Below are 23077 nucleotides of genomic sequence, written 5' to 3' on the forward strand. Positions count from 1 at the left end.
CGTGCTCAACAACACAAATAAATCTCAAAGGAACAAGCAGCGAAGGATCTAGAGGTAAGATAGAGTATAAGCTATAGAGCCTTGCATCTGGTGGTACACCTAAACTGTGCAGTCACTTTTTGGTTTTCCATATATTTGTCTTTGGCCTTTCCAAAATAATCCTAGGTGATCATGGTTTTTACCTGTAACTTTAAATAATGAGGTATTTTTTAAGTATTTTTGCTATTTTCTCCAACTACTATTTGCTGAATCTTAATTTTTTGTTTTTGGAGAAAAATCAATGAGTAGAATGTCTAAGATCGAATATATGTTTAAAAGTCTGTTTTTAATTTTGATATATCCATAAACATTTCATCTAAAGAAGTGGAATTGATAAGAAGCACGGCCAAATCAAGGAAACACATGCAACATTTTTTTTTTTCTAAAAAAGCAGAATTTATATTAGATGAATCAAATAATTACGATATATATTTTTATACCAGGGAACTCCTAGTTTCATCTAAAGTATGCCTCTCCTAGGACCTCCCATATCTTTAGCTATGAAAGTCTGCCTTATGCTAATTTTCTTGTTGCTGAGTGCCAAGTCTGGTACAATGCTTTGCAGCCTGATCGGCTGCAGTGTTGGCCTCCCACCTGCATTAAAACAAAAGTCCAGCTTCTTCATACTTTGTATCCACCTAGGCTTCACATTTCAAGGAAACTGGCATGAGCCAAAAGCAGTAATTGCAATTCAACCACTGGATCTGATTCCTACTACATATTGTTTTTCTTCCATCCTCTGAAAATATTTTGGGTTATCATTTGATAACTATTGTTCTTCAGATTGCTGTTATGAACAATTCAAATCATAAAATGCTATAATATTGTTATTTTTGAAAAGATATAATGGCATTCATGTTGAAACTTATAGCTTGTGCTTGACTGGCGGAAATATTTTAGTGGATAGGAGTTTCTTGAGCTCTGTCGTAACTTCTCTATCTGCACCTTACTTCATCCCATTATCTGACAAAGTCATGAGAAAATTTTCACGTGGAAGTTCTGTATGCCTCCCATATGAAATTTACCCACGAGAACTTCATCATGAGCTCATGTGAAGATAAACAAAGTACAGGGGAGACATGTTATGGTGGGGATAAAGAAACTCTCACAAAGAAAAAATAACTTTCACCGTAGCAATTATCCCCTTATTTTGTACAAATAAAAGATACTCTACACCAGGTCACCAAAGTATCCATCAACATCTTAGAACTAGCGATGATGTTTGGTTGTCTTTCAATTTTGGTTATTTTTACGGACCCTTCTACTCTATATAGCATAACGCCACAATGTCCTAAATACTTACATATGAGGTCTAATTGCTAATATGACCGTATAGATATAGCTGCTTCGAACTGTTTGTTAGATTTCACTTGTAGTTTTTGGCAAGACTAATATCCTAAAACTAGATCAGCTTAGTTTGGTAATTGAATATGTAGTTATGAAAGAGTAAAATAGAAGAATTTTGGATTTGAGCTTTTAATCTTACCCTTATGGTGTGAGTAACTGTGTTTCATAGAATACATTTGAATAACATATATACCCAGTGTGTTGACGTATGCAAGTATGCAATTAAAACTTGTAGTTCGTTTGAAATGTTAAATTACATTGGCAGGATTATAACTATAAATTCTTTTAATTTCAGTGACAACTATGACAACTTGTTCTGTATACTGATTTCCTTGGAAAATAAGTTGCATTTCCTTTTCTTTTTATAACTTGAAAGCAAGCCCACTGTTAGCACATTAATGCAGTATTTCTTAATGTTCTTTATAAATTTCTACAATTGGAGAGGTGTAGAGAAGAACTTGAAGCTCTGCTTATCACACAAGGGATTTGAGACAACTTATATAGTGGTTGGAACAAGACCATCCATCATAGACCAAGAGAGAGGAAAGTGAGTCTTGCATCCCTTGCTTGACATAAGTATTATTAGTTTTTTTGTTTCTTTTCTTGATTCAATCAATGCGGTTTTTGATAATTCGATCTGTTGTTGTCTGTGAACTTCATGTAAAAAAATTCCTCATGGAGTATCTAATATCATTATAGTGGTAGCTATAATAAATCTGCTTTTCCTAACTTTGTTTTATGGGCGAAAACATTTTTTTCTCAAACCTATTTGTTTTTTGCTATGTTATATTGGGCACGCCATAAGTTTTTGTGGGACAATTTACCCAAAGAAATCCAAGAGCGAGCTACTCCTTCATTCGAAGCTAAGGTTAGAAACACATTGTCTAAGTCTCAGCAATACGTCCACTTGATTTGGTAAATGATGTGTTAGTATCCTTTTGAAGGATAACTGGAGTTTTTCTAGGTTAAGGAGACTAGGATTGTGTGTTGATATACGTAGAATACTATAGTGTGGTCTAGTTTTGTGTCATACCATCAGTAGAAAGAAAATGCGACACTTAATTTTATTTGTCGTAATGCAAGACCAATTTATTTAGTTTCATATTATAAATTATGTTTGATTTTGGTGTTAATTTATTTATTACCAGTTACAATGTCCGGCATTTTACACAAATTCAGAGGTAAGGGTACAAAGTCGAAAAAGTCGGGGACACCAAATACCCCAAATCCAGAAGATGTACATGTAGAGACTTCTTATTCTGAGTTTGATCCTAGTTCTTATCACCGTGTTGTTGTAGAGGAAAGTACACACATATCTTTTACTCTTTGTGAAGGTGGTGGAACGAAGGAAAAAGTCGGTAAGAAAGGGACTTTGGCTCCTGTTATAGAATGGTTGAGCCAAGTGAACTTTGGAGAATTTCAATTGATGCTTCAGAATGTTGGTTTTGACGTCTTTGCTCAAATTGACATTGAAAACGCAAAGAAACAAATTTTGAAAGATCAAACTCTTCGCAATGCACGGACTCCTTCAAGAAATTTGCACTTTGAAGAATACGGAGAAAGCGATTGATTAATTTGATTAAGAATTTTAAATGTTTCGTATGTATTTGATGCATTTTTAATATATTTTATTTTAATTTGTTGTTTTTTTTTTCAATAAATATTTTATTTAAATAATTAATTAAGTTGTTGCAAATCGGAATAAATTTAATCTTAAAATTGAAATTATAACAAAGAAATACAACTAAATCAAAAAAAATTAAAAGGGTAGAATAGAATGGTAATTGCATAAATTAAGTTATTAAAAAAACAAAAAAATAGGAATCAATTCTAACCGCTATTGGGAGTGGCGGGTGGAAATAATAATTGAATTATAACCGCCATTGGGAATGGCGTGTAGGTTATTAATTGAATTAAATCAAATTTCTAACCATCACTAGCTATGGCATGCAGAGTTATTTGGATTTTTTTTGCTGGCCGCCACTGGCTATGGTGTACAGAGCATATGCTATAGTGTTAAAATTGACTGCATAAATAATAAATTTATAAAGATAACATTGGCGGTATAACGTTTTAACGTACCATTGGATCACATTTTACGTGAAATTTAGTATTTTGCTTCACCATTGGACCTAGTCTAAATATAGGATCAAGTCAATAACAACCTTTGGCACAAATGCACATCCCACATGATAGGAGCTGCCAGAATTTCACTTAACTCTGACAAGTGATGTTACTTTCTCTTAATTGGTTTTCACATTGAAAACTCTTCACAAGAGTAGACTCAGCTGCTCTTTATAAGTGTGTTGGATTTACACAATGACACATCCACTTTTTTCATCTTATCTCAAAATTGTTCTAGTATTATTAGGATTTACTAGTTTTCGAACCCGTTCTATGAACGGGTGCCGTTATATTAAATTATTATGAAAATTATAATAACTATGTGGAGCTATGAGGTATAAATATTATATTGGTTTTTACTTTGTTTTTTTATATGGGTGGTTCTTTGTCTTTTCCAGTTCGATTGTGTAACTGTTATCCACATATTCTATGTAGAGCTATGAGATATGCATATTATATTTTCTTTTACTTAATTTTTTATGTGGACGGTTCTTTATCTTCTCAAGTTCGATTGTGTAACTGTTATCCACATGTTATATGTAGAGCTATGAGATATGGATTTTATATTGGCTTTCACTTAATTTTTTATGTGATTCTTATGAATATCATTAATTAGTATATCTCGCTGTCACGTAATATTGCTTCAATCTAGTTATTAGATAATTATACTGGGCTACACAATGAATAAATTATGATTGAGCATTTAGTAATAGTTTCTTGCTGTTTAGCAAAAAAGTGTTAATCTTTTCAAGTTTACATCCATTATCAGCTATATTTTGTGTGTTTATGTAAATCAATTGGGAAATAAGTAATTATTGACAGAGTAGAGGTGTAAATTGAAGGTGGCCGAAAACTGTAGGATTTGAGGAGAAAGGTTATTCGGGGGTTGCATTATCCCATAACTCTTTCGTTGTATATAGAACTTGTTGTTGATTGGACATGATGTTATTTTTCAGTTTTTTAATGTAAATGGTGTAAATTTATAAAATTTTGTAATGGCAGAAAGTAAAAGCAACGAATAGCAGCTGTACAGAATAAATGTTATAAATGCATCTCTGTTGTATTGATCTTATGGGATAACTTGTTGTAAAAGAGACAATAACTGATTTTCATATTTCACTTTTCAAGTGAATTGAAGTTTTTATTTCCTCTTTCTATGCATGTTTCATTGTCTTTTTCTAGGATAAAATAGAAGATGATGTAAGGAAACCAACGTGAATATTTTGTGCCATGGCACTTTATCACCATGCTGAAATCACTGGCCTCATTGTGTTGATGAACTTGGCTTGAGGTTTTATAAGGAATGGTGAATTTATAAGGAAGGGCGGGAATAATTTGATGCATTCTAGGCAAGTGTTACCTCCTTGTGCACTTTACGTCTATCTTTATGTTTGCCTATGGAGCAAAGAAATGCATATATTACTTTCGGTGTCATTTGCCAACAGGGCATAATTTTGAATTATTAGGATTAACAACTATCTTAACTTTGATGTATAAATTTGCACTTATTAGGAGTTTTGATACATCAGTAGATTTAAATTGTAGGTTAAAATGTTAAATAAGTGGCTCGGTGTAAATTTACTGCTTTGAAAATAAGACATATTGTAAACATTTGTCTATGAGCTTCAAATGGGCTTTGAAATAGGTTATGCTATTTTGGTTTGGTCTTTGGTTATTTTCAATTTTGTTTTTTCGGTTTATTTTGTTTCTTTTATTTGTCATTGAAAGACGACGTTAACTGAGATTTAATTGTTTAAACTAGTGGTGTCAAATGGGCCGGGCCGGGCTGGCCCGGCCCTCAAACAATGAAGCCCTCATGCTTTGAGGGCCGGGCCAGCCCTACCCTCATTTACTTTGAGGGCCGGGTCGGGTCGGGCCAATGCTTAAATCTCGAAGCCTTTACCCGCCCCTCAACCCTCTCGAGAGGGCTTGAAGGGCCGGGCTTGAGGGCCAAACGTGAGGGCCGGATACTATGTTATACATTTGATTTACAAAATAAATTTAGAAACATTAGTTAAAAATGATAAAATCGAATGCACTTCACAATTAAACCTTCAAACTACTAAAAAAACTTGTTAAAGTTGTATTAGTCAATTAAGATCAATTAAATTCATTTCATAAAATATTATAATTAAATTATAAGGTTGACAAACTTAATAGATAAACGTTTTTTTAAGTGATTTTTAGCATATTAATATTAAAATAAACTATATTGTAAAAAAAATTATTAAAATATATGTAATAAATGTTGAGGGCCTAATGAGGGCCGGGCTTAAGGGAGGGCTTAAGTTTCAAAGTCTAGGCCCTTACCCTCCCCTCAAAGGCTTGAGGGGCGGGTCGGCCCACCCCCACCTAATGTGTGAGGGCCTCATTTTGAGGGTTTTGGGCCCATGGGCCGGGTCGGGGCGGGCGGGCTAAGGGTTTGAGGGCCATTTTGACACCCCTAGTTTAAACACACAAAAAAAAAAAGAATTTATGATGCTTGAAGTTTGTTTTAGGTTAAAGTGTAGAAGTTCTTTAAATCATCATTCCTTACACCTCCGACCACAAAACCATTTCCCTAAACTCCTAGTTGTCGTTCTCTCTGCTCTCTTGGTTTCATATTAGTTGTAGTCTTACTTATCTACTACCGTAGACGTCATGGATGGGTAAGTTTCTTTAGTTAAATATTGTTTTAGTCCAATTGCTTGAGATACTTAAGAGACAAAATGGGTTGAGTTGTATATGTGCATGTGTTGGGGCCTTGGGTGTTATCTTTATCCTAATTTATGTTTTGGCTGAATTGAATATTTTATGTTTGATTTGACAGGTTTAGTAGTGGATCTGCGTCAGGAGTAATATTTCAGATTATGGATTTGGAAGACAACTGTGTGGCGTTGCAAACACAGAAAAGTATAGCAAAGTCCAATAATGAAGCACATATTGTTAAGAAATACTAACTGCTGTTTTGTTAGTTTTAAAAATTTGGTGTTAGTTTTTATGTTTTTGGAGGGCACTTTTTTATGTTTTGAAATATAATATGTTTTGATACTTTGCAAGTTTGAAAAAAGCTTATACTATGGCATATGCTTATATTATTGGATATAGCTTGGCTACTGGTAGAGTATATGAGAAATGGTTTACTCACGATCTTTGAAAACGAAAGAGATAAAAGAGCATTATTCTTGATCTTTAGGCATTCTTTTAGGCCCATATATATTTCTAAATATGTTTTTTTAGTTATTGGGAGATGATGTTGAATCCTCAAGTATCTTATTTGTTTGACCCAATTAACTACTCGTTATAAGATTTAATTTTTCATTGCTTCCTCCACTAAATTTGAATTAATGTCCGTCTATTTTTAGGTTCATTCGTTTCAGGCATGAACTTCAGTGAAATCAGAAGACTTATTTTGTAATGTTGCAGTTCTAATAGCACATTAACTACAAATATATTTCAAAACAACATTATTTTGCTACAAATGAAGTAAATAAATGAAATTAATGCATATCTAAAGTTTAAAATAAGCGTTTAACAGAAAAAAAAATACTATGTGACCAACATAATAAAATTTTGGTATTCAAGTACTAATCCTCATGGTTTTCTTTTCTTTATTATGGAACTCTCCATGCCCTTCATTCCTTTAATTTTTTCTTCGAGATAATATATTTTATCTTTGTTGTGTTTATCATCAACCAAACAATCTAGCATAATATTTTTGAGGATGTCGAGTTGATTCTGTTTCTCTTCAACTTCTATTCTTTTCTTCATAAGTTATTTGAAATTAAAGTCTTCAATTTCCATATCACGTTCATCCTTTATAAAGCCGATTGTGTAAAAAACTGCTGAATCCTCTGCTTTTGCAACATAATATGTGGTGCTTCCATCAATTTCTTTAACAATGATGTCTTCATTGTTAAAGAAAAAGAATGTTCGGCACCTTTAATGTTACAGTGCTTTTGAATCGTCCGCTCTCTAATTTTGTGTTGTAGACTGGATCTTGTTGAATGTTAAGTTCTGCTTCTAGAATTTCCTTTAACATTTTTTTTTACCTAAGCTGTAATTTTCATACGCCATTATCTGCAATAGACATAATAAAATGAAGTCAATAAATAATTGTAAATAATGGAGAAGAGGAAGAAAATAGGCTACCTGGTTTTTCGATATGTGTAGTTCAATTGTTTTTTTTAGGTTAATAGATTATGTTTTACTAAGTGATTGGAAGTTCACTTTTTGTAGGATTATAGTTTTGTATATATCTTAAATTTTGATATTTTGGAACAGCGAGTTTCTTTTTTTTTTGCAGTCTCCACTCTATTAGGACCCAGGATTATGACACATGTTGGGTAATTTGAAATGTGGATTTTGAGTTTTATGGTGTGTGCACGTGAAAAACGTGTGAGGGGTAGTTGTGGCATTTTGAAAGGGCATAACACCAGACACACCACAATAGATGGTCAAACTTGGTAAATGATGGTTAACTAACAATAGGGTTACCTAAAGCTAAGAAATGTAAAAATGTGGGTCCAACGCAAATACCTATATTATTGGAACGGCCTAAAGCTAAATCACCTTATTTTAAATTAGATTTTTTTTTTTTAAAATTAGGTAGAAGCTTTTGGGTTTTAGAAACCTCTAAGTTTACTATTACTGTTGGGCCTAGGCCCAACAAATTTGGTAATATATGTTTTAAGCGGGTATTGTATTTCAAATTCTATTCAAATTTGACTTGCTACCTCTTTTTCACACTAAATTGCTCCAATCTTCATGGTAAGATGTGTATCTGATTATGTGGATGTGTTCTCAAGAATTGGATTGTTAGCTTTTCTCTTAATTTTCTCATTCACATTTTTTAGGCGATGGGAAGTCTGTTATGGAATGGGCAACCAGGTCTAAGGTTGTTCCTGGTGCAGCTCAATGCTCAAGTGAAATTCTGATTCAGATCAACTTGCTTGGGGTTTAGGTTATCGTGTCAAGAATCTAGTGGTCCTACGCTTCACTGCACTACACTGCCACTCGATTACTTGAAATCGATAAAAATTTGAAACCAAAGAAATCCTATCCATGAAAATTCATTCTCTATTTTTTGAAACGTCATGACTCTTTAAGTTTCAGCATTCATGGCGTTTCAAGCTCAAGCTAATGTATCGTTTCCTTCTCCATTCCTTCGACATTCTAGATTCTCAGCTTCTCCATTGAAATTCAAGTTTGAGAGGAAAAAAGCTCACACTTGAATTCTAAAGCGAAAAAAGAAGACAAAGAGGTATTGGTTTTCACTCATTTTCATTATTACTGCTGTTGAAACTGAAATTGCTATTGATTTTGTGCGAGGATTATTTGATTGATGCACCTGTTTCTATTGGTGATGGCTTTTCTTTCGGTGGATGTATTGCTTATCTTCATGAGGACTTGTAAGCATCGTTTTCTGATTTATAGGTTTTAATTAGTTAACCCGAAACTTGTGGTGGTTTATACTTTATAATCCATAGGTGGAAGACTTTCAATCTCAAACGATTGGACCTTCACGACTGATCCTTGGACATGGTTATTTGAACACATTTTTGTTCAGGTTCATTATATCCATACACATTGTCTTGACACAAATTAAAAAGATGGAGCATAAGAGTTATCACGCTCATATGACCCAATCACGAATGTCGCGATACTTCTTCCATTTCCGTGATCGTGTGTTTGTTAAAAATGGTTTAAAGAGTGTGTTTGCACGAATGCGACTGAGACACACGGGGACACTCGAGAGATCGACATTTTCAGTTAAAATATGGAGTGTCCGACTCGGGTACGACTTCCATTTTGCAGTACCAGCGCAACACAGTTTAAGAGTATGGCAAGGTAAGCTCTTCCTCACAATATTTAAAGGTCATATAGGATTCTTTGTAGCCAAAAGGATTTCTTTATGATATGCTCCTTTCTCAGGGAAAATTCATTCCGACTTAACATTGTCCCTATATCGCCAGTAAGTGCTTTTTCTTTTTTCTCTTCACATATGTCAAATTGGTTTTTCATTTATAGCTGTGGAAATTAAGATTACAGGACTTCATATTCAATTGTGACTATCAGTAGCATTTGTTTTTGTGACGAACTGGGATTCTGACTGTATGTCCTCCATCTTTAGCAGGTAATATGTTTATTACTTTTATTCTAACCCTTTTTCCTTGAGCTCGGTCGACATCATGATGTTACTTTCGAGAGTACTGAAAGCTGAAAGGACAATTCGAAATCTCTATGTGATTATCACGCTCCCGACCACAGAGCAAAATGATTCCTTTGTTCGTAATTATTTCAAGTGAGTTGCCAATCACCTGTGATCAAACTGGTTTTACATGACAAAATTCTGTTTTTGAGGAACTTGGATATGTTGGTTTCCTAAGGTATGGCATGGAGATTGGCGGGCCAATATTTGTTCGATCCAAGACTTAGAGATGGGATTTGAAAAGATTGTAAAGATAGCACATGCTCGTGGTGGTAACTATATAATTTGGAGGCTCTTAAATGAATCTTTATTACTAATTATTCACCTAAAAAGTACCAAATGAAAACTTGTACCGCAGTTTGTAAGCGGCAAGATGCTCTCTCTAAATTGAAGGTTGAGGTCAGTGGGTTAACCAAATTTTTCGTTTTTCTTACTGTATAAGGAGTATCTGAAAAATGTGATATGTTGTTTCAAAGAGGGAGCAATCGATTGGAAGGATGGATGCATTTCTCAGAGTGGTCACTTCCATACCTGGGATTGACAACCATGACAGTTTTTTGTTCGACATTCAATCCACCATGAAGCTGTAAGTACTGTGAGGAAAGTAAATTGCAATTATAATTTAGTTCCTCTTGTATCATTCTGTTCTCAGCTTCATCTGCTTCTGGGATATCAAACTTATAATCTTTTAGACTCCACCCATTCTTGTTCATTAGAATTTCAACTTCAAGAAGTGTTTTCCTTTCAAGTTCCGATTTAGATAAATTTGGATTAGCCCTTAAGATATCATCAGATAGTAACTCCCAATGGCAGTTCCACATATCAATAGCATTGGATAACTCACAAAACACTAAGAGTGTTACAAATAACTGGCGTAATGACAGACTGGAAGACCATTCAGCTGCTTCTTTAATGGCAAGATGCCATTCATTGTCATCTTGTAAAAGACCAAAGCGCCGCGGCAAAGGTGACTTATAATCATCATAGAGAGTACCATTAACAGTTCTGATTTCTTCAAAATTTCTAGCTCCTTTACAATGTTTAGAAGCATCGCATATAGTATCTTTCCCCTTGTGTTGGTGAGCATAGAATATTCTTCCAATCTTCAATCCTTGGCTTCTTCTTTTCCATTCCTGAAAAATTAACAAATATGTATGTTATGAATAAATATAAATTTTATATGTAATTTCAAATATAAATTTTTCTTTGGAAATTGTAATGTATTGAAACCTTGGCATTTCTGTCCCACACAAATTGTAAAGGGAAGTCAACATATGTAAGATGTCTTCCACTTTCGAGTCTTTTTCATTAATACATCCACTCGGTGAACATAGTTTTTGTCTTTTTCACTTGCAACAATTTCAGCTGGATCCCCATTTGCACGAAAAACAATATTCTGCTGATTTTCAAGATGGAAACTCATTCTTTCAACAGAAGGATCTCTGTACTGGATCTCATCAACTTGATGTACGACCCGCTTCTGCTTATCTTGGTCATAGACATTATTTTCTTCAACAATACCTGTAGCTCGATCTTGCCCTTTTGAAATGTACTTGAATAAGTACTTAATCATCCGTGAACGGTTACAATGTTCAACATTGATGTGACACTGAAATTCTTTGGTAAGTTCAGGGTTGTAAGGAACAACCCAGCGATTGTCAATTTCAACCGGATTTTGGCGGCCCACCACTGCCCAGTTCTTTTATTATTATCGCCTTGATAAAGCGCAAAACCTTTCTCATCAAATGTCGTTTCACTGCAAAAATCCTTTGGAAATTTCCTTGTACATTTCTTCTTCTTAGTGTCCATACATGGAGAACCCTTTTCTTCTCACCACACGGACCGTGAATCATTGTTTAGACTACAATATCATACGATAGAGGTTCAGCGGCTTTGTCGGCAATTCAGGTGATATCATCTTGTCTATATCGAAGCACTTTTAGCTTTATCTTCCGGATGTAAAACAATAAAATGTGAGCATGTGGCGGTCCTCGTTTTTGAAATTCAATAACATACAATACTGCACACAAAAAGAAAAATTTATTTATCTTCGAATGTAAAACAATAAAATGTGAGCATGTGGCGGAGTCCTCGTTTTTGAAATTCAATAACATACAATACTATACACAACAAAGAAAAATTTATTTAGTAGCAGTCTTTAAATGATCTTATCAATAAGTAAGAAATATATCTTCCTATTAAGAAGTGAAATAGATGGATCACTTTCGAGAAAATGAGACAAACCGTAAGCATCAATCTTAACAAATTGAATTTAAAAGGGTACTAAAGTACATTAACTAAGTAAATGACACTGGACACAACAAAAAATGGGTAGTTTTCTGTTAGATGGATGCTAGTTACGCTTTTGTGGCTGAGTTCTATGAGGGCAGTTTTCATTTCATTGGGGAGTTATTCTTGAGTATCTCACGAAGGTCTAAGCTGTCATCTTGTAGCATTTACCAACTATGCCCGAGTGGGTGCTTTCGGACTTCTTACTTCTAAAATTTGGTGCTTTCGGACTTCAAAATAATAACTTGATTAGTGTGTTTTTCAGGGTGAGGTAGCTTCCTTCTTTTTCCTCCCATCTCCTCTTCATTCGTTATCGGTTTCTAACAACTTTGACTATATATTATCTTAGCCACAATGCACTTGTTTTCCATAAAAACACATAGCTCAATTGGTGCTTTCGGACTTCAAAATAATAATGAGTTAGTATGTGTGTTCTCCCCTGTCTAAATATAGGATGTTAAAACACATAAATTTACATTTTACAGTTAATAGCAAACATGAATTCCACATTTATGAATAAATTATTAACTATTGTTTCACATTTTGTAGGTTTTTCCTCTCGTCAATTTATAGTCTTCTTGGACATTATCTATTCTATTAAAAAAAAAAAAAGGTATGTGATTATAACCTGCAATGACTCTGCGAAATGATTTCCATAATGCAATCTTTTCATAATGCACTCCAACTTCATTTTTGAATACTTTCGACACACAACGTCGGGAACATCATTAGGCAATAGTCGAGGTCTTTTTGTAGATAACTAAGAATTTCATTCCAATTTGGATTGCAAGTCACAGTAATAAAAGATCGGTGGTCCCCCTTATATACATATGGCAATAGCATCTTGGTAGGTCTGTATCATGTATCTAGGGCCTCCTGTAAATGTTGATGGAAGGATCAAACGTTTACCAATTGATCTTCTTTGTAGTATCACTGTGTTTATTTTAAAACGGGTTATTGATAGATTAAAACAAATTATAAGCTAATGGAAATAAAATTAAATAATTAAATAATATTACTTATATACCTGCGACCCTTTGCATCCATCACATTCTTTGTATAAATCAGCCCTAATTTCTTCTTGGTGTGTCCGATACCAACACATTCTTTGATCTTCTATACATGTATAACCATCAACAATGACTGTTTGACGTAAACATCCGCCTATCCAGAGTAGGCGACTTTCTAGTGTCCTTCTTTGCGGTCTAAAAGCCCAATATTGTCTCATACTAACCGTTATCTCTTTTATGATCATCTATATTAAAAACTCTTTCATTTTCCTCACTATTAGGAAATCTTCTATAAGGAATCCCAGGTCTATAGCCATCTTCACCACGGGAAACATTAAAGGATATTGCAAAGCCATGAATTTAGGATGCAATTCATTTATTCTCTCAAACCTCCTCTAGTTTCAACAATTATGTCCCTAAAATCATTAATATTAAACCCATCCCCTTCAATTAAAGCTTTAACTTCATTGCCGGTTGGCGGTTGTATTGTCTTCCATCACTCTGCCGAGAATTAATAAGTCTTAGGCGGACATCAATCATTTCATCTTCTTTAAATCTGTCTCTAGCCATCCTAAAAGATCAGACAACTTTATTGTGTTGATCAAACATTTTGATCAATCCATCAACAATTGCGAGGATCGGGGAAGTTCATTATATTCATTGAATATTTGCATCCTATTCTTCAATTCATTTTGAGTATCGTATACATATAAGCTGGGCAAATTGAGGAGGCTTATTTTGAATGGAAGAAGAGACCCAATTTTATGATGATTTTGCCCACTTATTCTGAAAACGAAAGGACCTCCTCCATCATTGATAGTCTTATCTATCTTCCCTCCTACTTGAGAGTAAATTGAAACATGGAGTTGTATGTCCGTATATATCTTTTAAATTTAGTAGATCTTATTCCTCCTTGCAAGTCTAAGAGTTTATTAAGAAACTCAGGGGCAGTCTCAAATAGTGGAAGTTGAACTTTTCCTTCTCCACAACATATAGAGAATGTTGGAACAGATGAATTTCCTTTGTTATTTCTTTCTTCTTCCCAAAGAATTGCTCCACAGTACATACACTCTTCAGTTGGTGGTCCAAAGTCATGAACTCCTAAAATATAAAAAGTAGTTGTGAATTTGGCAAACATTTTGAATAAAATATCAAAATTGAAGATGAAAACACATACCATCATTGTTAGTATACTTGCTTAGATCACGATGAATTTTTTTTTTGCTTTTGCAAATGTTTATTCCTTTCACTGATATTTGTGATTTGAGATATTGAAGTCATTATACGGCGCATAGCATCTGTAAGATTCAAAGTACCTATTTGGCCTGTGTAATAAAAAATATGAAATTTCAAAAACTCTAATTAATCCTCAACGGAATATAAAATACAATTTTACCTTTATTTGAACGCAAGTTGTTTTCCTTGGATGCCAACAAACGATTACGTTTCTTTAAAGCCAACAAACGACTTCGATTAAGGCGAGCTATTTTAGCAGTCTGTTCCTTTGTAGATTCAACATTGACTGTTTTAGAATTTTACCAAAAAAGGGTCAATTTTAGCCATTTCTTGTGGAAAGGAGATTAAAATTGTTGTGTCATTATAAAATCAGTAAGTTCATACCAGTACTATTGCTTAAATGATTGCTCTGTTGCTCATTTAATTCCTATCTGTGTATCAATTCCTCTGTAATAAAGGCATAAATAAAAATATAGATATCAGTTACTTACATCTATACAATATCTTAAAATCAAATGAGAGTATAAAACGGTAGTTTTTTATTTCTCAAGTTACATACCAGTGTGACTTTGATATTCCATTAGCTGTGGATGTTTTCTTCTATACTCTTTTAACACTTTTTCTCTATGGTTGCTCTTTGTATTTGCAGACATCATAATTCTTCTATGACGATAAGGTTAGAACCTTCAATATATTAAGCATAATGTTAGACCCTTCAATATATTATTTTGTTAGAATATTTATCAAGTGTATAAAATAAAAATTAACACTTCGTACCATTATTCTTTTTCAGTGCAAGAATACATCGTCTATTGTACCGAGCAATTCTGGAGGTATATATATATTTTTTCGTCATCCATAAGGTAAACCTGAACAACTCTTCCTCTCTTTGGCTAAAGCTTTAACTCTTCTTATAGCTGCTGCTCTTATTTACTGTAGCTAATAATGATTTAGAAATTGTGTTCTTGGACAGCACTCCTTTGGGCCGTATAAATATTATATTGGAAGCATTAGGATATAATCAGTGCTATGATTAAGTTGCAGGTGTTTGGGGGAATTATTTATATTGACAGCTGTGCTTGGGGTGTTAAAACTCTTGGAGGTGCTAAGGGCGTTGGGGAGTTTACTACTTTTGTTAGTGTTGTGTTACCTTTAAACTTTTAATTGTATAGGATTTGTAATTGTGTAAGAACTGAGTTAGCTTTACAGTTTTAATTGCATAAGACTTCTTAAATTTATCCTTGGACATTTGAGTTGTAGTAATTTATTAGGTTATTTACTTATTTGAATAAAGAGTGTGAAACAAAATCAAATTCCTAGTTTCATCAAGATAAAACAGGATCCTATTCCTAGATCCTATATAATAGCTCTGTTCATGTTTGTGCTAGCTCGTGTTAAGATTTCACTGCAAAATGAAATCTTAACACGATATAGGTGCAATTTTATGCGTCACCAAAGATTGAACATCAAAACCTAATTGTGTTCAATCCACCACCACCTTTTTTTTTGTATGTTCACTGTATGAGTGTCTAATACTCCAACAGAAGGAATCTGAGGAGTTGTAGAAATATAAAACACTCAGAGCTACACTTGAAAAAAAAATCAATAGTGAAGTCAAGGAAGGGCACAATTTTGCTGAAGGTTGTTTACAGCTGAGGTAAAGGAGTAAATCGAAATTGATATGCACGAAATAGGGTTAGATTCTCGAAGAAAAAAGTGTGATCTTAAAACTTTGTGGTTGTGCTCACTCGCCCACTCCTATAGACTGCAGATACGTAGTGTGCGGTTGAGACCTTACTACCATAATCTAAAATACGAATATACATGCCAGAGCCATGCTGAAGTGACATACTCATGTGCATATGGTGCAGGGTGTGCTGAAGCTGCACCAATGTTTGTTGCAAAATGTTTCTATGGGTAAAGACTGAGAGCAATGTAGGGTGGGATCCGGAAAAAAAAACAGTTGACCTCTTGTATATGAGTTCACCTTTTTGTGTGCTATATGATGTGTATGAGACTTCATTTCTGATTTTTAATGTCTAAATGAAAATTTTAAGTAGTTCGCTGCTGCAGAAAACCTCTGAGTTTACTTTAATAGGTAACTGTTGAAAGCAGACTTCAGTATTGATAGACAGTTTTAGGTTTGTTTGTTGCTAGTAAATATTATCTAGTTGTCGTGTATCTGGACATTCACTGTCTGTAAGCTGAAGGTCATATGTGTCTCATTTTGCTTCTCCAGGTCTTGTCCCCAGAAATGAGCTTAGCCACAGTTCGAGCTTAAATATGGAAGAAGCTCGATGATTTGGTTCTCAGTTACAGAGTGGTACAGAGCAGATAATACTTTGGAGGACTGTGGAGGTATGCACCACTTCGTTGATCCTATTAAGAAGCCTCCGCCTCCTGTCATAAAATTATATATATCATTTCTGAGGACTTTGATTTCCTTTAAAGTGAATCATTTGTTTGCCGAAACAGAGTCCTAAGGAATTGTATTTCAGTCTCTAAATTAACACATGTTTAAGGGATAAAATCATAAAATATGCTGAGGTAATATCTTTTTGCTCTCGTGTAGATGCTCGAGGCTGGTTTGGGATGGAGAGATGTCAACCTACGAATCTTGTAAAATTCTGTATTTAATTCTTCAATCGTGCTGGCTCATACCATATCTATTTATTGCTTCCTCATAAATCTGGAACACTGTTCTCAGACAGCGCTCCTTCAACGTTTGAAGGAAGTACCGATGAGGTAGAAGAGGTGCTACTTGCAGTTTTTTACTCTGCAATGGCAGGCATGGAAGATGGGTGTTATTATGGAGAATGGTGCTGCTATAGGTCCAAGTTTGTCAGCTGAAGCGAAGAGAACAACTTGTAAATTAGAATGGCCTCCCGTGTCTTGGAGGATCCATAGTAGTGATAATGACGACGATAGCTTTGTAGATGAGAACATGTGGGGGGGCCTAACATACATACTCTTAGGTGGTAATTATCTTTCCTATTTAAATAATATAGTTTTGTTTTGTTAAAACTTTAGCCACATTCGGTAAATTTTCGTTTTGAATGTAGAATTCTACTCTTTTTTGCACGATGATACATTTCTAATATCTCAGCGAGTTTGAAGGATTGAAATATCTGAAGAGGGTAGGAACATTGATATCAGCATCATTTTAGGGTGTCAATATTCTCATCCCAACAACTGATAATGTCCCTGCCTCAAAATTAAAATACACAATATACCCCTATGTTTAAAGTTTAAACTATCCTTTCTTCTCCTTTAACCACAACATCATCTCCAATATATAATTATCTCCTATCATTTCACTCATTCAAAATTGTGTTGTTATTGCAACCTACTGAAACTACAAAATAAAAATATTGTCTTGAGCTGCATCAACTAATCATTGTGGACATCAACCAATCAATGTCAAAATGAAGTAAAATATAGGTGCTGCAAGACAACGTTTAGATAGTTTTGGGGCGTTAAGTATTGAGTTCGGCAAATCAGTTGTGAATATCTTTTGCTCCAACCTGTTTCCTCCATGTGGTTTTGTCAGTTTGGGAAGCTGGGATATGTTATTTCTATTGTATGATAGAAGTATTTATTGTTAGGATTGCATAAGAACTGGACAGAAGGAGGATGCCATCCATAATTTATATTTGTCATGTGTGTTAATTGAAAGCTTGCCAAGTTAAAGTTCACTCAGCAGGTGATGTTTTGTTATCAGCAAAAACTTGTTTCATCTGCTTAACTAAAATCTTGTAGACCCATGTCTTCAATTAACAATCCACTTATAGCCACTAATCATCTTTGATTTTGATGATGACTTAAATTTTACTTTGAGTTGAACCTCCAGTGTGTTTTGAGACGACCAACTTTCTTCTTCATTAGTCATGCATCACCTGTTCTATCAATATTTCTGTTTACTTCCAGGCATTCCTAACCGAAACAGGGGACTGGGAAGTTATAAACAGATTCTTGTTGCATCAACTGGCTTTTTTTTGTTACTTTCCCTGATTAATTAGTTAGTCCTTTAGGTGAACCCTCACCACGTTATAACAATTTGCCCTTTACTAATATAGAAGGATAGTCTCCACCCAATATTGAACACAGTAGCTTGATTTTCAAGCAACGTTTTAGCATGAACATTTTACATAATCTTTTCGACCTTTCGGGCTTATTCAAATCATTTTGATAGAGATCACTATAAAGAAACCATGGCGCGGCCTAGAGTTGATGTCCCAAGCAACTGCGAAAACCTTGATTTGGTGAAAATACGCGCCCTGACATTTTAAGGTGTTTTTTGGACATCAAATTCCCATGCAGAAATCTCTTTCTTGTGTACAAAGACTTTCTGTCTTGCTCATGCTTGATTGGATTGCAATCAAAGCTATGTCGCAGAATTTGGATGTGCCTTAGTAGGTGGTAGATAGTGTGGTACTACCAGATTTATTGTCACAGTGAAATACTGTGACAGACAAAAATTAAATATGGAAAAAAAATGTAACAACAAAATCTTTCTTTTCAAAAACCGCTAAAATCCATTAGAAAGATGATAGCTAAAAAATATCAATTCAATACAAAAGTCCTACGTTCCAAATAACACATTTCTACATTACCTACCTCTAAATGAAAGACGGCAAGAACATCACATCTTTCTGCTTCTGCTTTCTCATATCCAATACTTTCCTATGAGAGTTTGAATGCAGGTCACCAGAGAAAGTCGGGCTACTCGCTGGCCGATACTCTGGCAATAGACGGCCAGACTTGTACCTCACACCACATGCATTACAAAGTGTCTTCGGGCCAAGCGGCCCTGCTCTCCATTGCGGAGTCTTTTCCGATTGGCAATGCAGACATCGCCTGCCACTCGAATTGGCCATTCCCGCCATTCTTGTCACTCCTGCACTCTTCTTCTTAGGTTCATATTGATACCACCATTGTCGACCTGCAAAGTCCGAAAACAAACTCCGTCTTCGTCTTCTTCGTTTGCTTCTTGCTTGCACCGGAATACGAATTATACTGTCACTATTCCCAAGAACCGATATATGACTCTGGTTCTTTGGGACATTGTTGTTAGGCTTCATAGGAAGAATATCAAACATTTCTATCTGCGGAAATGCGTCTTGGTTCGATAACCATTCAAGTTCTTCTTCAACTAACAACTGCATTAAAAACCAAAAGTAACATATCAAAAACTCACTCAAACATTATCACTGAGTTAACTCACAATGGGGCATGACATTTTTACGTAAAACATATAAAAATGCAATCTTTTTCTAAGTTAAGTTACACAGGACCCAGAAGAGAATTCCATCTGACACCTATTCCACGTTACATTCAACAAATTATTGCTTTGGATTACCTTAAAACAGCAGTGTCAACATGTATGCTTCTTTGTTTCACATCATACAAACAAACACTCTGCTTCACTAATAGTTCAAGAGAAAGAGAACTTCAAGAACCAAAGAGAGAGAAATCCCATTTTTAAGAAGCCAAGAACTATAAGCCGTCATTATTGGAAGAATTATAGCTAACAAAATCCTTCATCAAAATACCACCACCTTTTCCATCTTCCATCGACAGCTGTAAGTCTCGAAAAGAAGAGAAAATTGGTGCTTCTGCCTCCTATTGTGATGCCTTCTTCTATGAGTATCCCTTGACACATCCTCACCATCATCACTTGATGTGTCTGAATCAGTAGACTGTCTTCTTTTGTGTTGTCTTGATCCATGTCTCTTACTTTTCCCATCCCCGGCCGTCGTGATTACTGGTATAATATGAAGGGCTAGAATCAGATCTTGAGACCTGATGTCTGTGCTTCCTCTTCTGGTGCCTTGCTACATGACCATATTTGGTCATGCCTTCAACATGATCACTTGGAAAGTCCGAAGAGCTGGAGTTTGATATCAAAACCCGATCTTTGTGACTCTTCTTCCAGACTCGCTTCTTTCTCCTCTGCCCTTCCTGTGAGTCACTCTCATAACCATCATTGCTGCTGTCATTACCTGAACTTGATGAGCATTTCATAAGCTTTCGCCTTGACTTCTTATCCTTTCCCTTCTCACAGTGGAATGAAGAGTCTAAATGACTATGTTTTCGGTACTTCTTGTGGGCCCTTTTCTTTAGCCTTCTTTCCCTACTACTGGTATCACTTCTGTCATCATCAGAATCAGACATAGATCTTCTTTTCTTATAACAGCTCTCAGCTTTGCCTCCTTTGCTTCACGATCAGCTTTTGCTTTTACAGCGGCTTCAAGCTTTTGTTCCCATTTCAAATGAGCTTCTTTTTCTCTTCAACCAACTGCATGAACTTCTTACTATCCATTTGGATACAAAAACAGGCTAAACAATTGCATGTTTGTAAGATGATGACTGGAAGTGCATCTCATAAAAGAGAACGAAACAATGTTAGTTTTTTCGCCATCAGCAGCAAGTTTTACAATGAAAAGGAATCAATACATTATCATGTGTCAATTCAGAAAAAGTATATGTATTAGAGATCTGAATGATCACATCGGCCTTTCTTTCTCTCTTCTTATAAAGATGATCACTCATCTTCTAGATGCCTACAGGGCTACAGGGCAACACTTTTTACGATGAGAATCATATTATTTAGAATTACAAAACAGTTGTTACCCATTACAGTGTTTTATTTGAGAAGAAAGGATGTAAGATGCTGGAATCTCTAAATGAATAAAGACAGTAAATAGTACCAACCTCAACTGAGTATATGTTTGTCCGTCCAGCAGTGTCTTTCTCAACATAACCTGTCCAACCCTTTTCTTCAGTGGAAATGTCCCAGTTATCTTAGTCTTTTCCCCAGCCAACCATTCCAGGCTCACTTTCCCAACCTGCAAGAATCAGTATTTCAGTTCAATGTTGAAAGGCTAATATTCTTAGCTAACGCACAGCAGACTCAAAACTGATCCCAACCGAAATAAGTTTACAAAACAAACTTTACACGGTTCAGTAGTGCGAGCTCTCAGGAAAGAGAGCTTAAGTTACACGTTAAATTCGCTCCTCCCACCAACTTCATTGTGCAGAGTAGTTTCATTTCTAATTATACTTTTCATGATAGAATATGTCTCACAGCTCAAATGTAACTAAACAAAAATTTTCACACTCACAGAGCAATGACTTGTACATTTTGGAAAAATGTATATTAAATTATGCCAGAGATAATTGATTACAGCCAAAAAAGACAGAGGCGTATCAATTAACAGCACCACTCAGCTCACCAGACAACTGAAACCAGGAGGCAATTGAGAAACAGTGGAAAAAAAATACATAATGTCGAAATACGAAGAAGCCTTCTCAAAGTAGGATAAAAAAGATTTGAAAAATAAATAAAGATAAGGAAAAGGAAGTCATCTACACACACTTGGATCAATAGAGTGTCGTCCACACGAACTATTTTGTGGAATCACTCCACTTGCAAAATATATAGCAATCCACCTTGAACTTGTTATTTCACCATAAACTAATCCATATACTCTGAGTCCCTCTCGAAGCACTCGATGCTTTTGCACCCATTCCCTGTGCCCAATCACCGGCCTTCATGGACATGTATAGACGTAGTAATCATCCCTCCCCACCCCAACCCTTCAATTTAAGCTGACAAACATGGTCGTGTTTCCCAACAATTTCTCCTAGTTTAATTTCATTTTTTTTCACCATCAGATAAAACAAAGAAAAAAAAAGATGTAAAATTAAATGAAAAACAAACCTGCAATGACAACACCCCAAATAGAACTTCCAGAATTGGCCGAAAGTAGGATAACGATTGCAAGAGATGAAAAGAAAAACCATGCCTTTAAAATATGTGAGGCACAAAATAAAATTAGAGTGCTAAAAAAATTTAACTAACCCTATCAAGTTACCTATTCAATAGATAATATACATGAAATTAAGTAGGCATAACTGCATGATTTTGAAAACTTCATTACCCGGGAAGAGATGAAGTTGAGCTACTTGGCTCAGGAGTTGATTTCAATTGATCGCTTGGCTCCTCAATCTTGGTATTAGCCTTAATCTATGTTGTTTTCTTCACTTTCGCCAAGAGTAGTAGAAGGAAGCTTCTTCAAAAGTGCTCGCTGTTGGACTTGCAGTTCCTAAAAAGCATGCTTCATTTTTGAGGTGGGGTTTCCATTTTAAGTGGGAGACATCTATCGCAGTTTTTTTCTCCACTTTACTTTTTAAGTGGTTCGGCCAGTTTTTTCTCTACTTTTTTCTTAATCCATCCTGATTTCTCGTGAGTAAAAAGGGTACTTAAAATTAGCCTACGTGGACACCCTCAGAGAGCAGGAAAAAGGACTGCTATTATATATATATAAAGATTTACCAAAGCATGGTTTCATCGCCCTAGCAGATTTGACTTGGCTATAGCCTTTAAACAGTTAAGATTGTATGGGCCTCTCAAGGATTTAAAATTTAAATACCAAGAAGATGTTCTATTGTGGATGAGAAAGTGTTAATAGACAGGCACAATCCTTTATGTAATGATTAGAAAGAGCCAATGTACGAGACATGCCCTCTGGAACGTAATCATATGAAACTAAGCACATGGAAAGTATATGCACTTGCTCACGAATATTGCTGAAACGTTAAATAGAAATTGCGTACATGATGATAGAGTGATCAACAAGATAATCCGATCATTTTTCTTCTGTCTTCATATAACAACTTTCATAACCTCATCTGCTGAGCCAGTTAACCCAACTAAATTTGGGTGAAACTCTACAACCACACACTCCTATTGAAACAAATTGACGCCGAAATTGAAACTAATTATGAATAATAATTCTATGTTTGAAAGCCACTTTTGACATAATCATGAACCTACTCA

The 23077-nt window shown here is 35.0% G+C and overlaps 1 protein-coding gene, 1 long non-coding RNA gene and 1 pseudogene across 6 annotated transcripts; 2 read left to right on the plus strand and 1 right to left on the minus strand.

The window, feature by feature from the left end:
* The first annotated feature begins 9268 nt into the window (after positions 1–9268).
* LOC147523368 (protein PARTING DANCERS homolog) lies at positions 9269–10678 on the plus strand (annotated as a pseudogene).
* Positions 10679–15709: 5031 nt separating this feature from the next.
* LOC147523369 (uncharacterized) lies at positions 15710–17393 on the plus strand. Its single transcript, XR_015196323.1, has 3 exons — positions 15710–16333; positions 16475–16593; positions 16808–17393. It is a non-coding gene; the product is annotated as an uncharacterized LOC147523369 (long non-coding RNA).
* A 1353-nt stretch (positions 17394–18746) lies between these two features.
* Positions 18747–22533, minus strand: LOC147523370 (GATA transcription factor 1-like). Of its 5 annotated transcripts, none has more exons than XM_086598325.1 (5): positions 22179–22533; positions 21959–22043; positions 20950–21083; positions 19794–20604; positions 18747–19394 (listed from the first exon to the last, which is right to left on the minus strand). In XM_086598325.1, the coding sequence occupies exons 4-5, from the start codon at positions 19800–19802 to the stop codon at positions 18855–18857; spliced, it is 549 nt and encodes a 182-aa protein (XP_086454451.1). In that variant the 5' UTR covers positions 19803–20604; positions 20950–21083; positions 21959–22043; positions 22179–22533; the 3' UTR covers positions 18747–18854. The 5 variants fall into 5 exon arrangements, with proteins under 5 accessions (XP_086454451.1, XP_086454448.1, XP_086454442.1 ...); XM_086598322.1 differs by having other exon boundaries at positions 19794–20616; XM_086598316.1 differs by lacking the exon at positions 21959–22043 and having other exon boundaries at positions 19794–21083.
* Between the last annotated feature and the right edge of the window lie 544 nt (positions 22534–23077).

Source organism: Coptis chinensis, chromosome 1, assembly GCF_015680905.1.
Source record: "Coptis chinensis isolate HL-2020 chromosome 1, ASM1568090v1, whole genome shotgun sequence".
NCBI classification, from domain to species: domain Eukaryota; kingdom Viridiplantae; phylum Streptophyta; class Magnoliopsida; order Ranunculales; family Ranunculaceae; genus Coptis; species Coptis chinensis.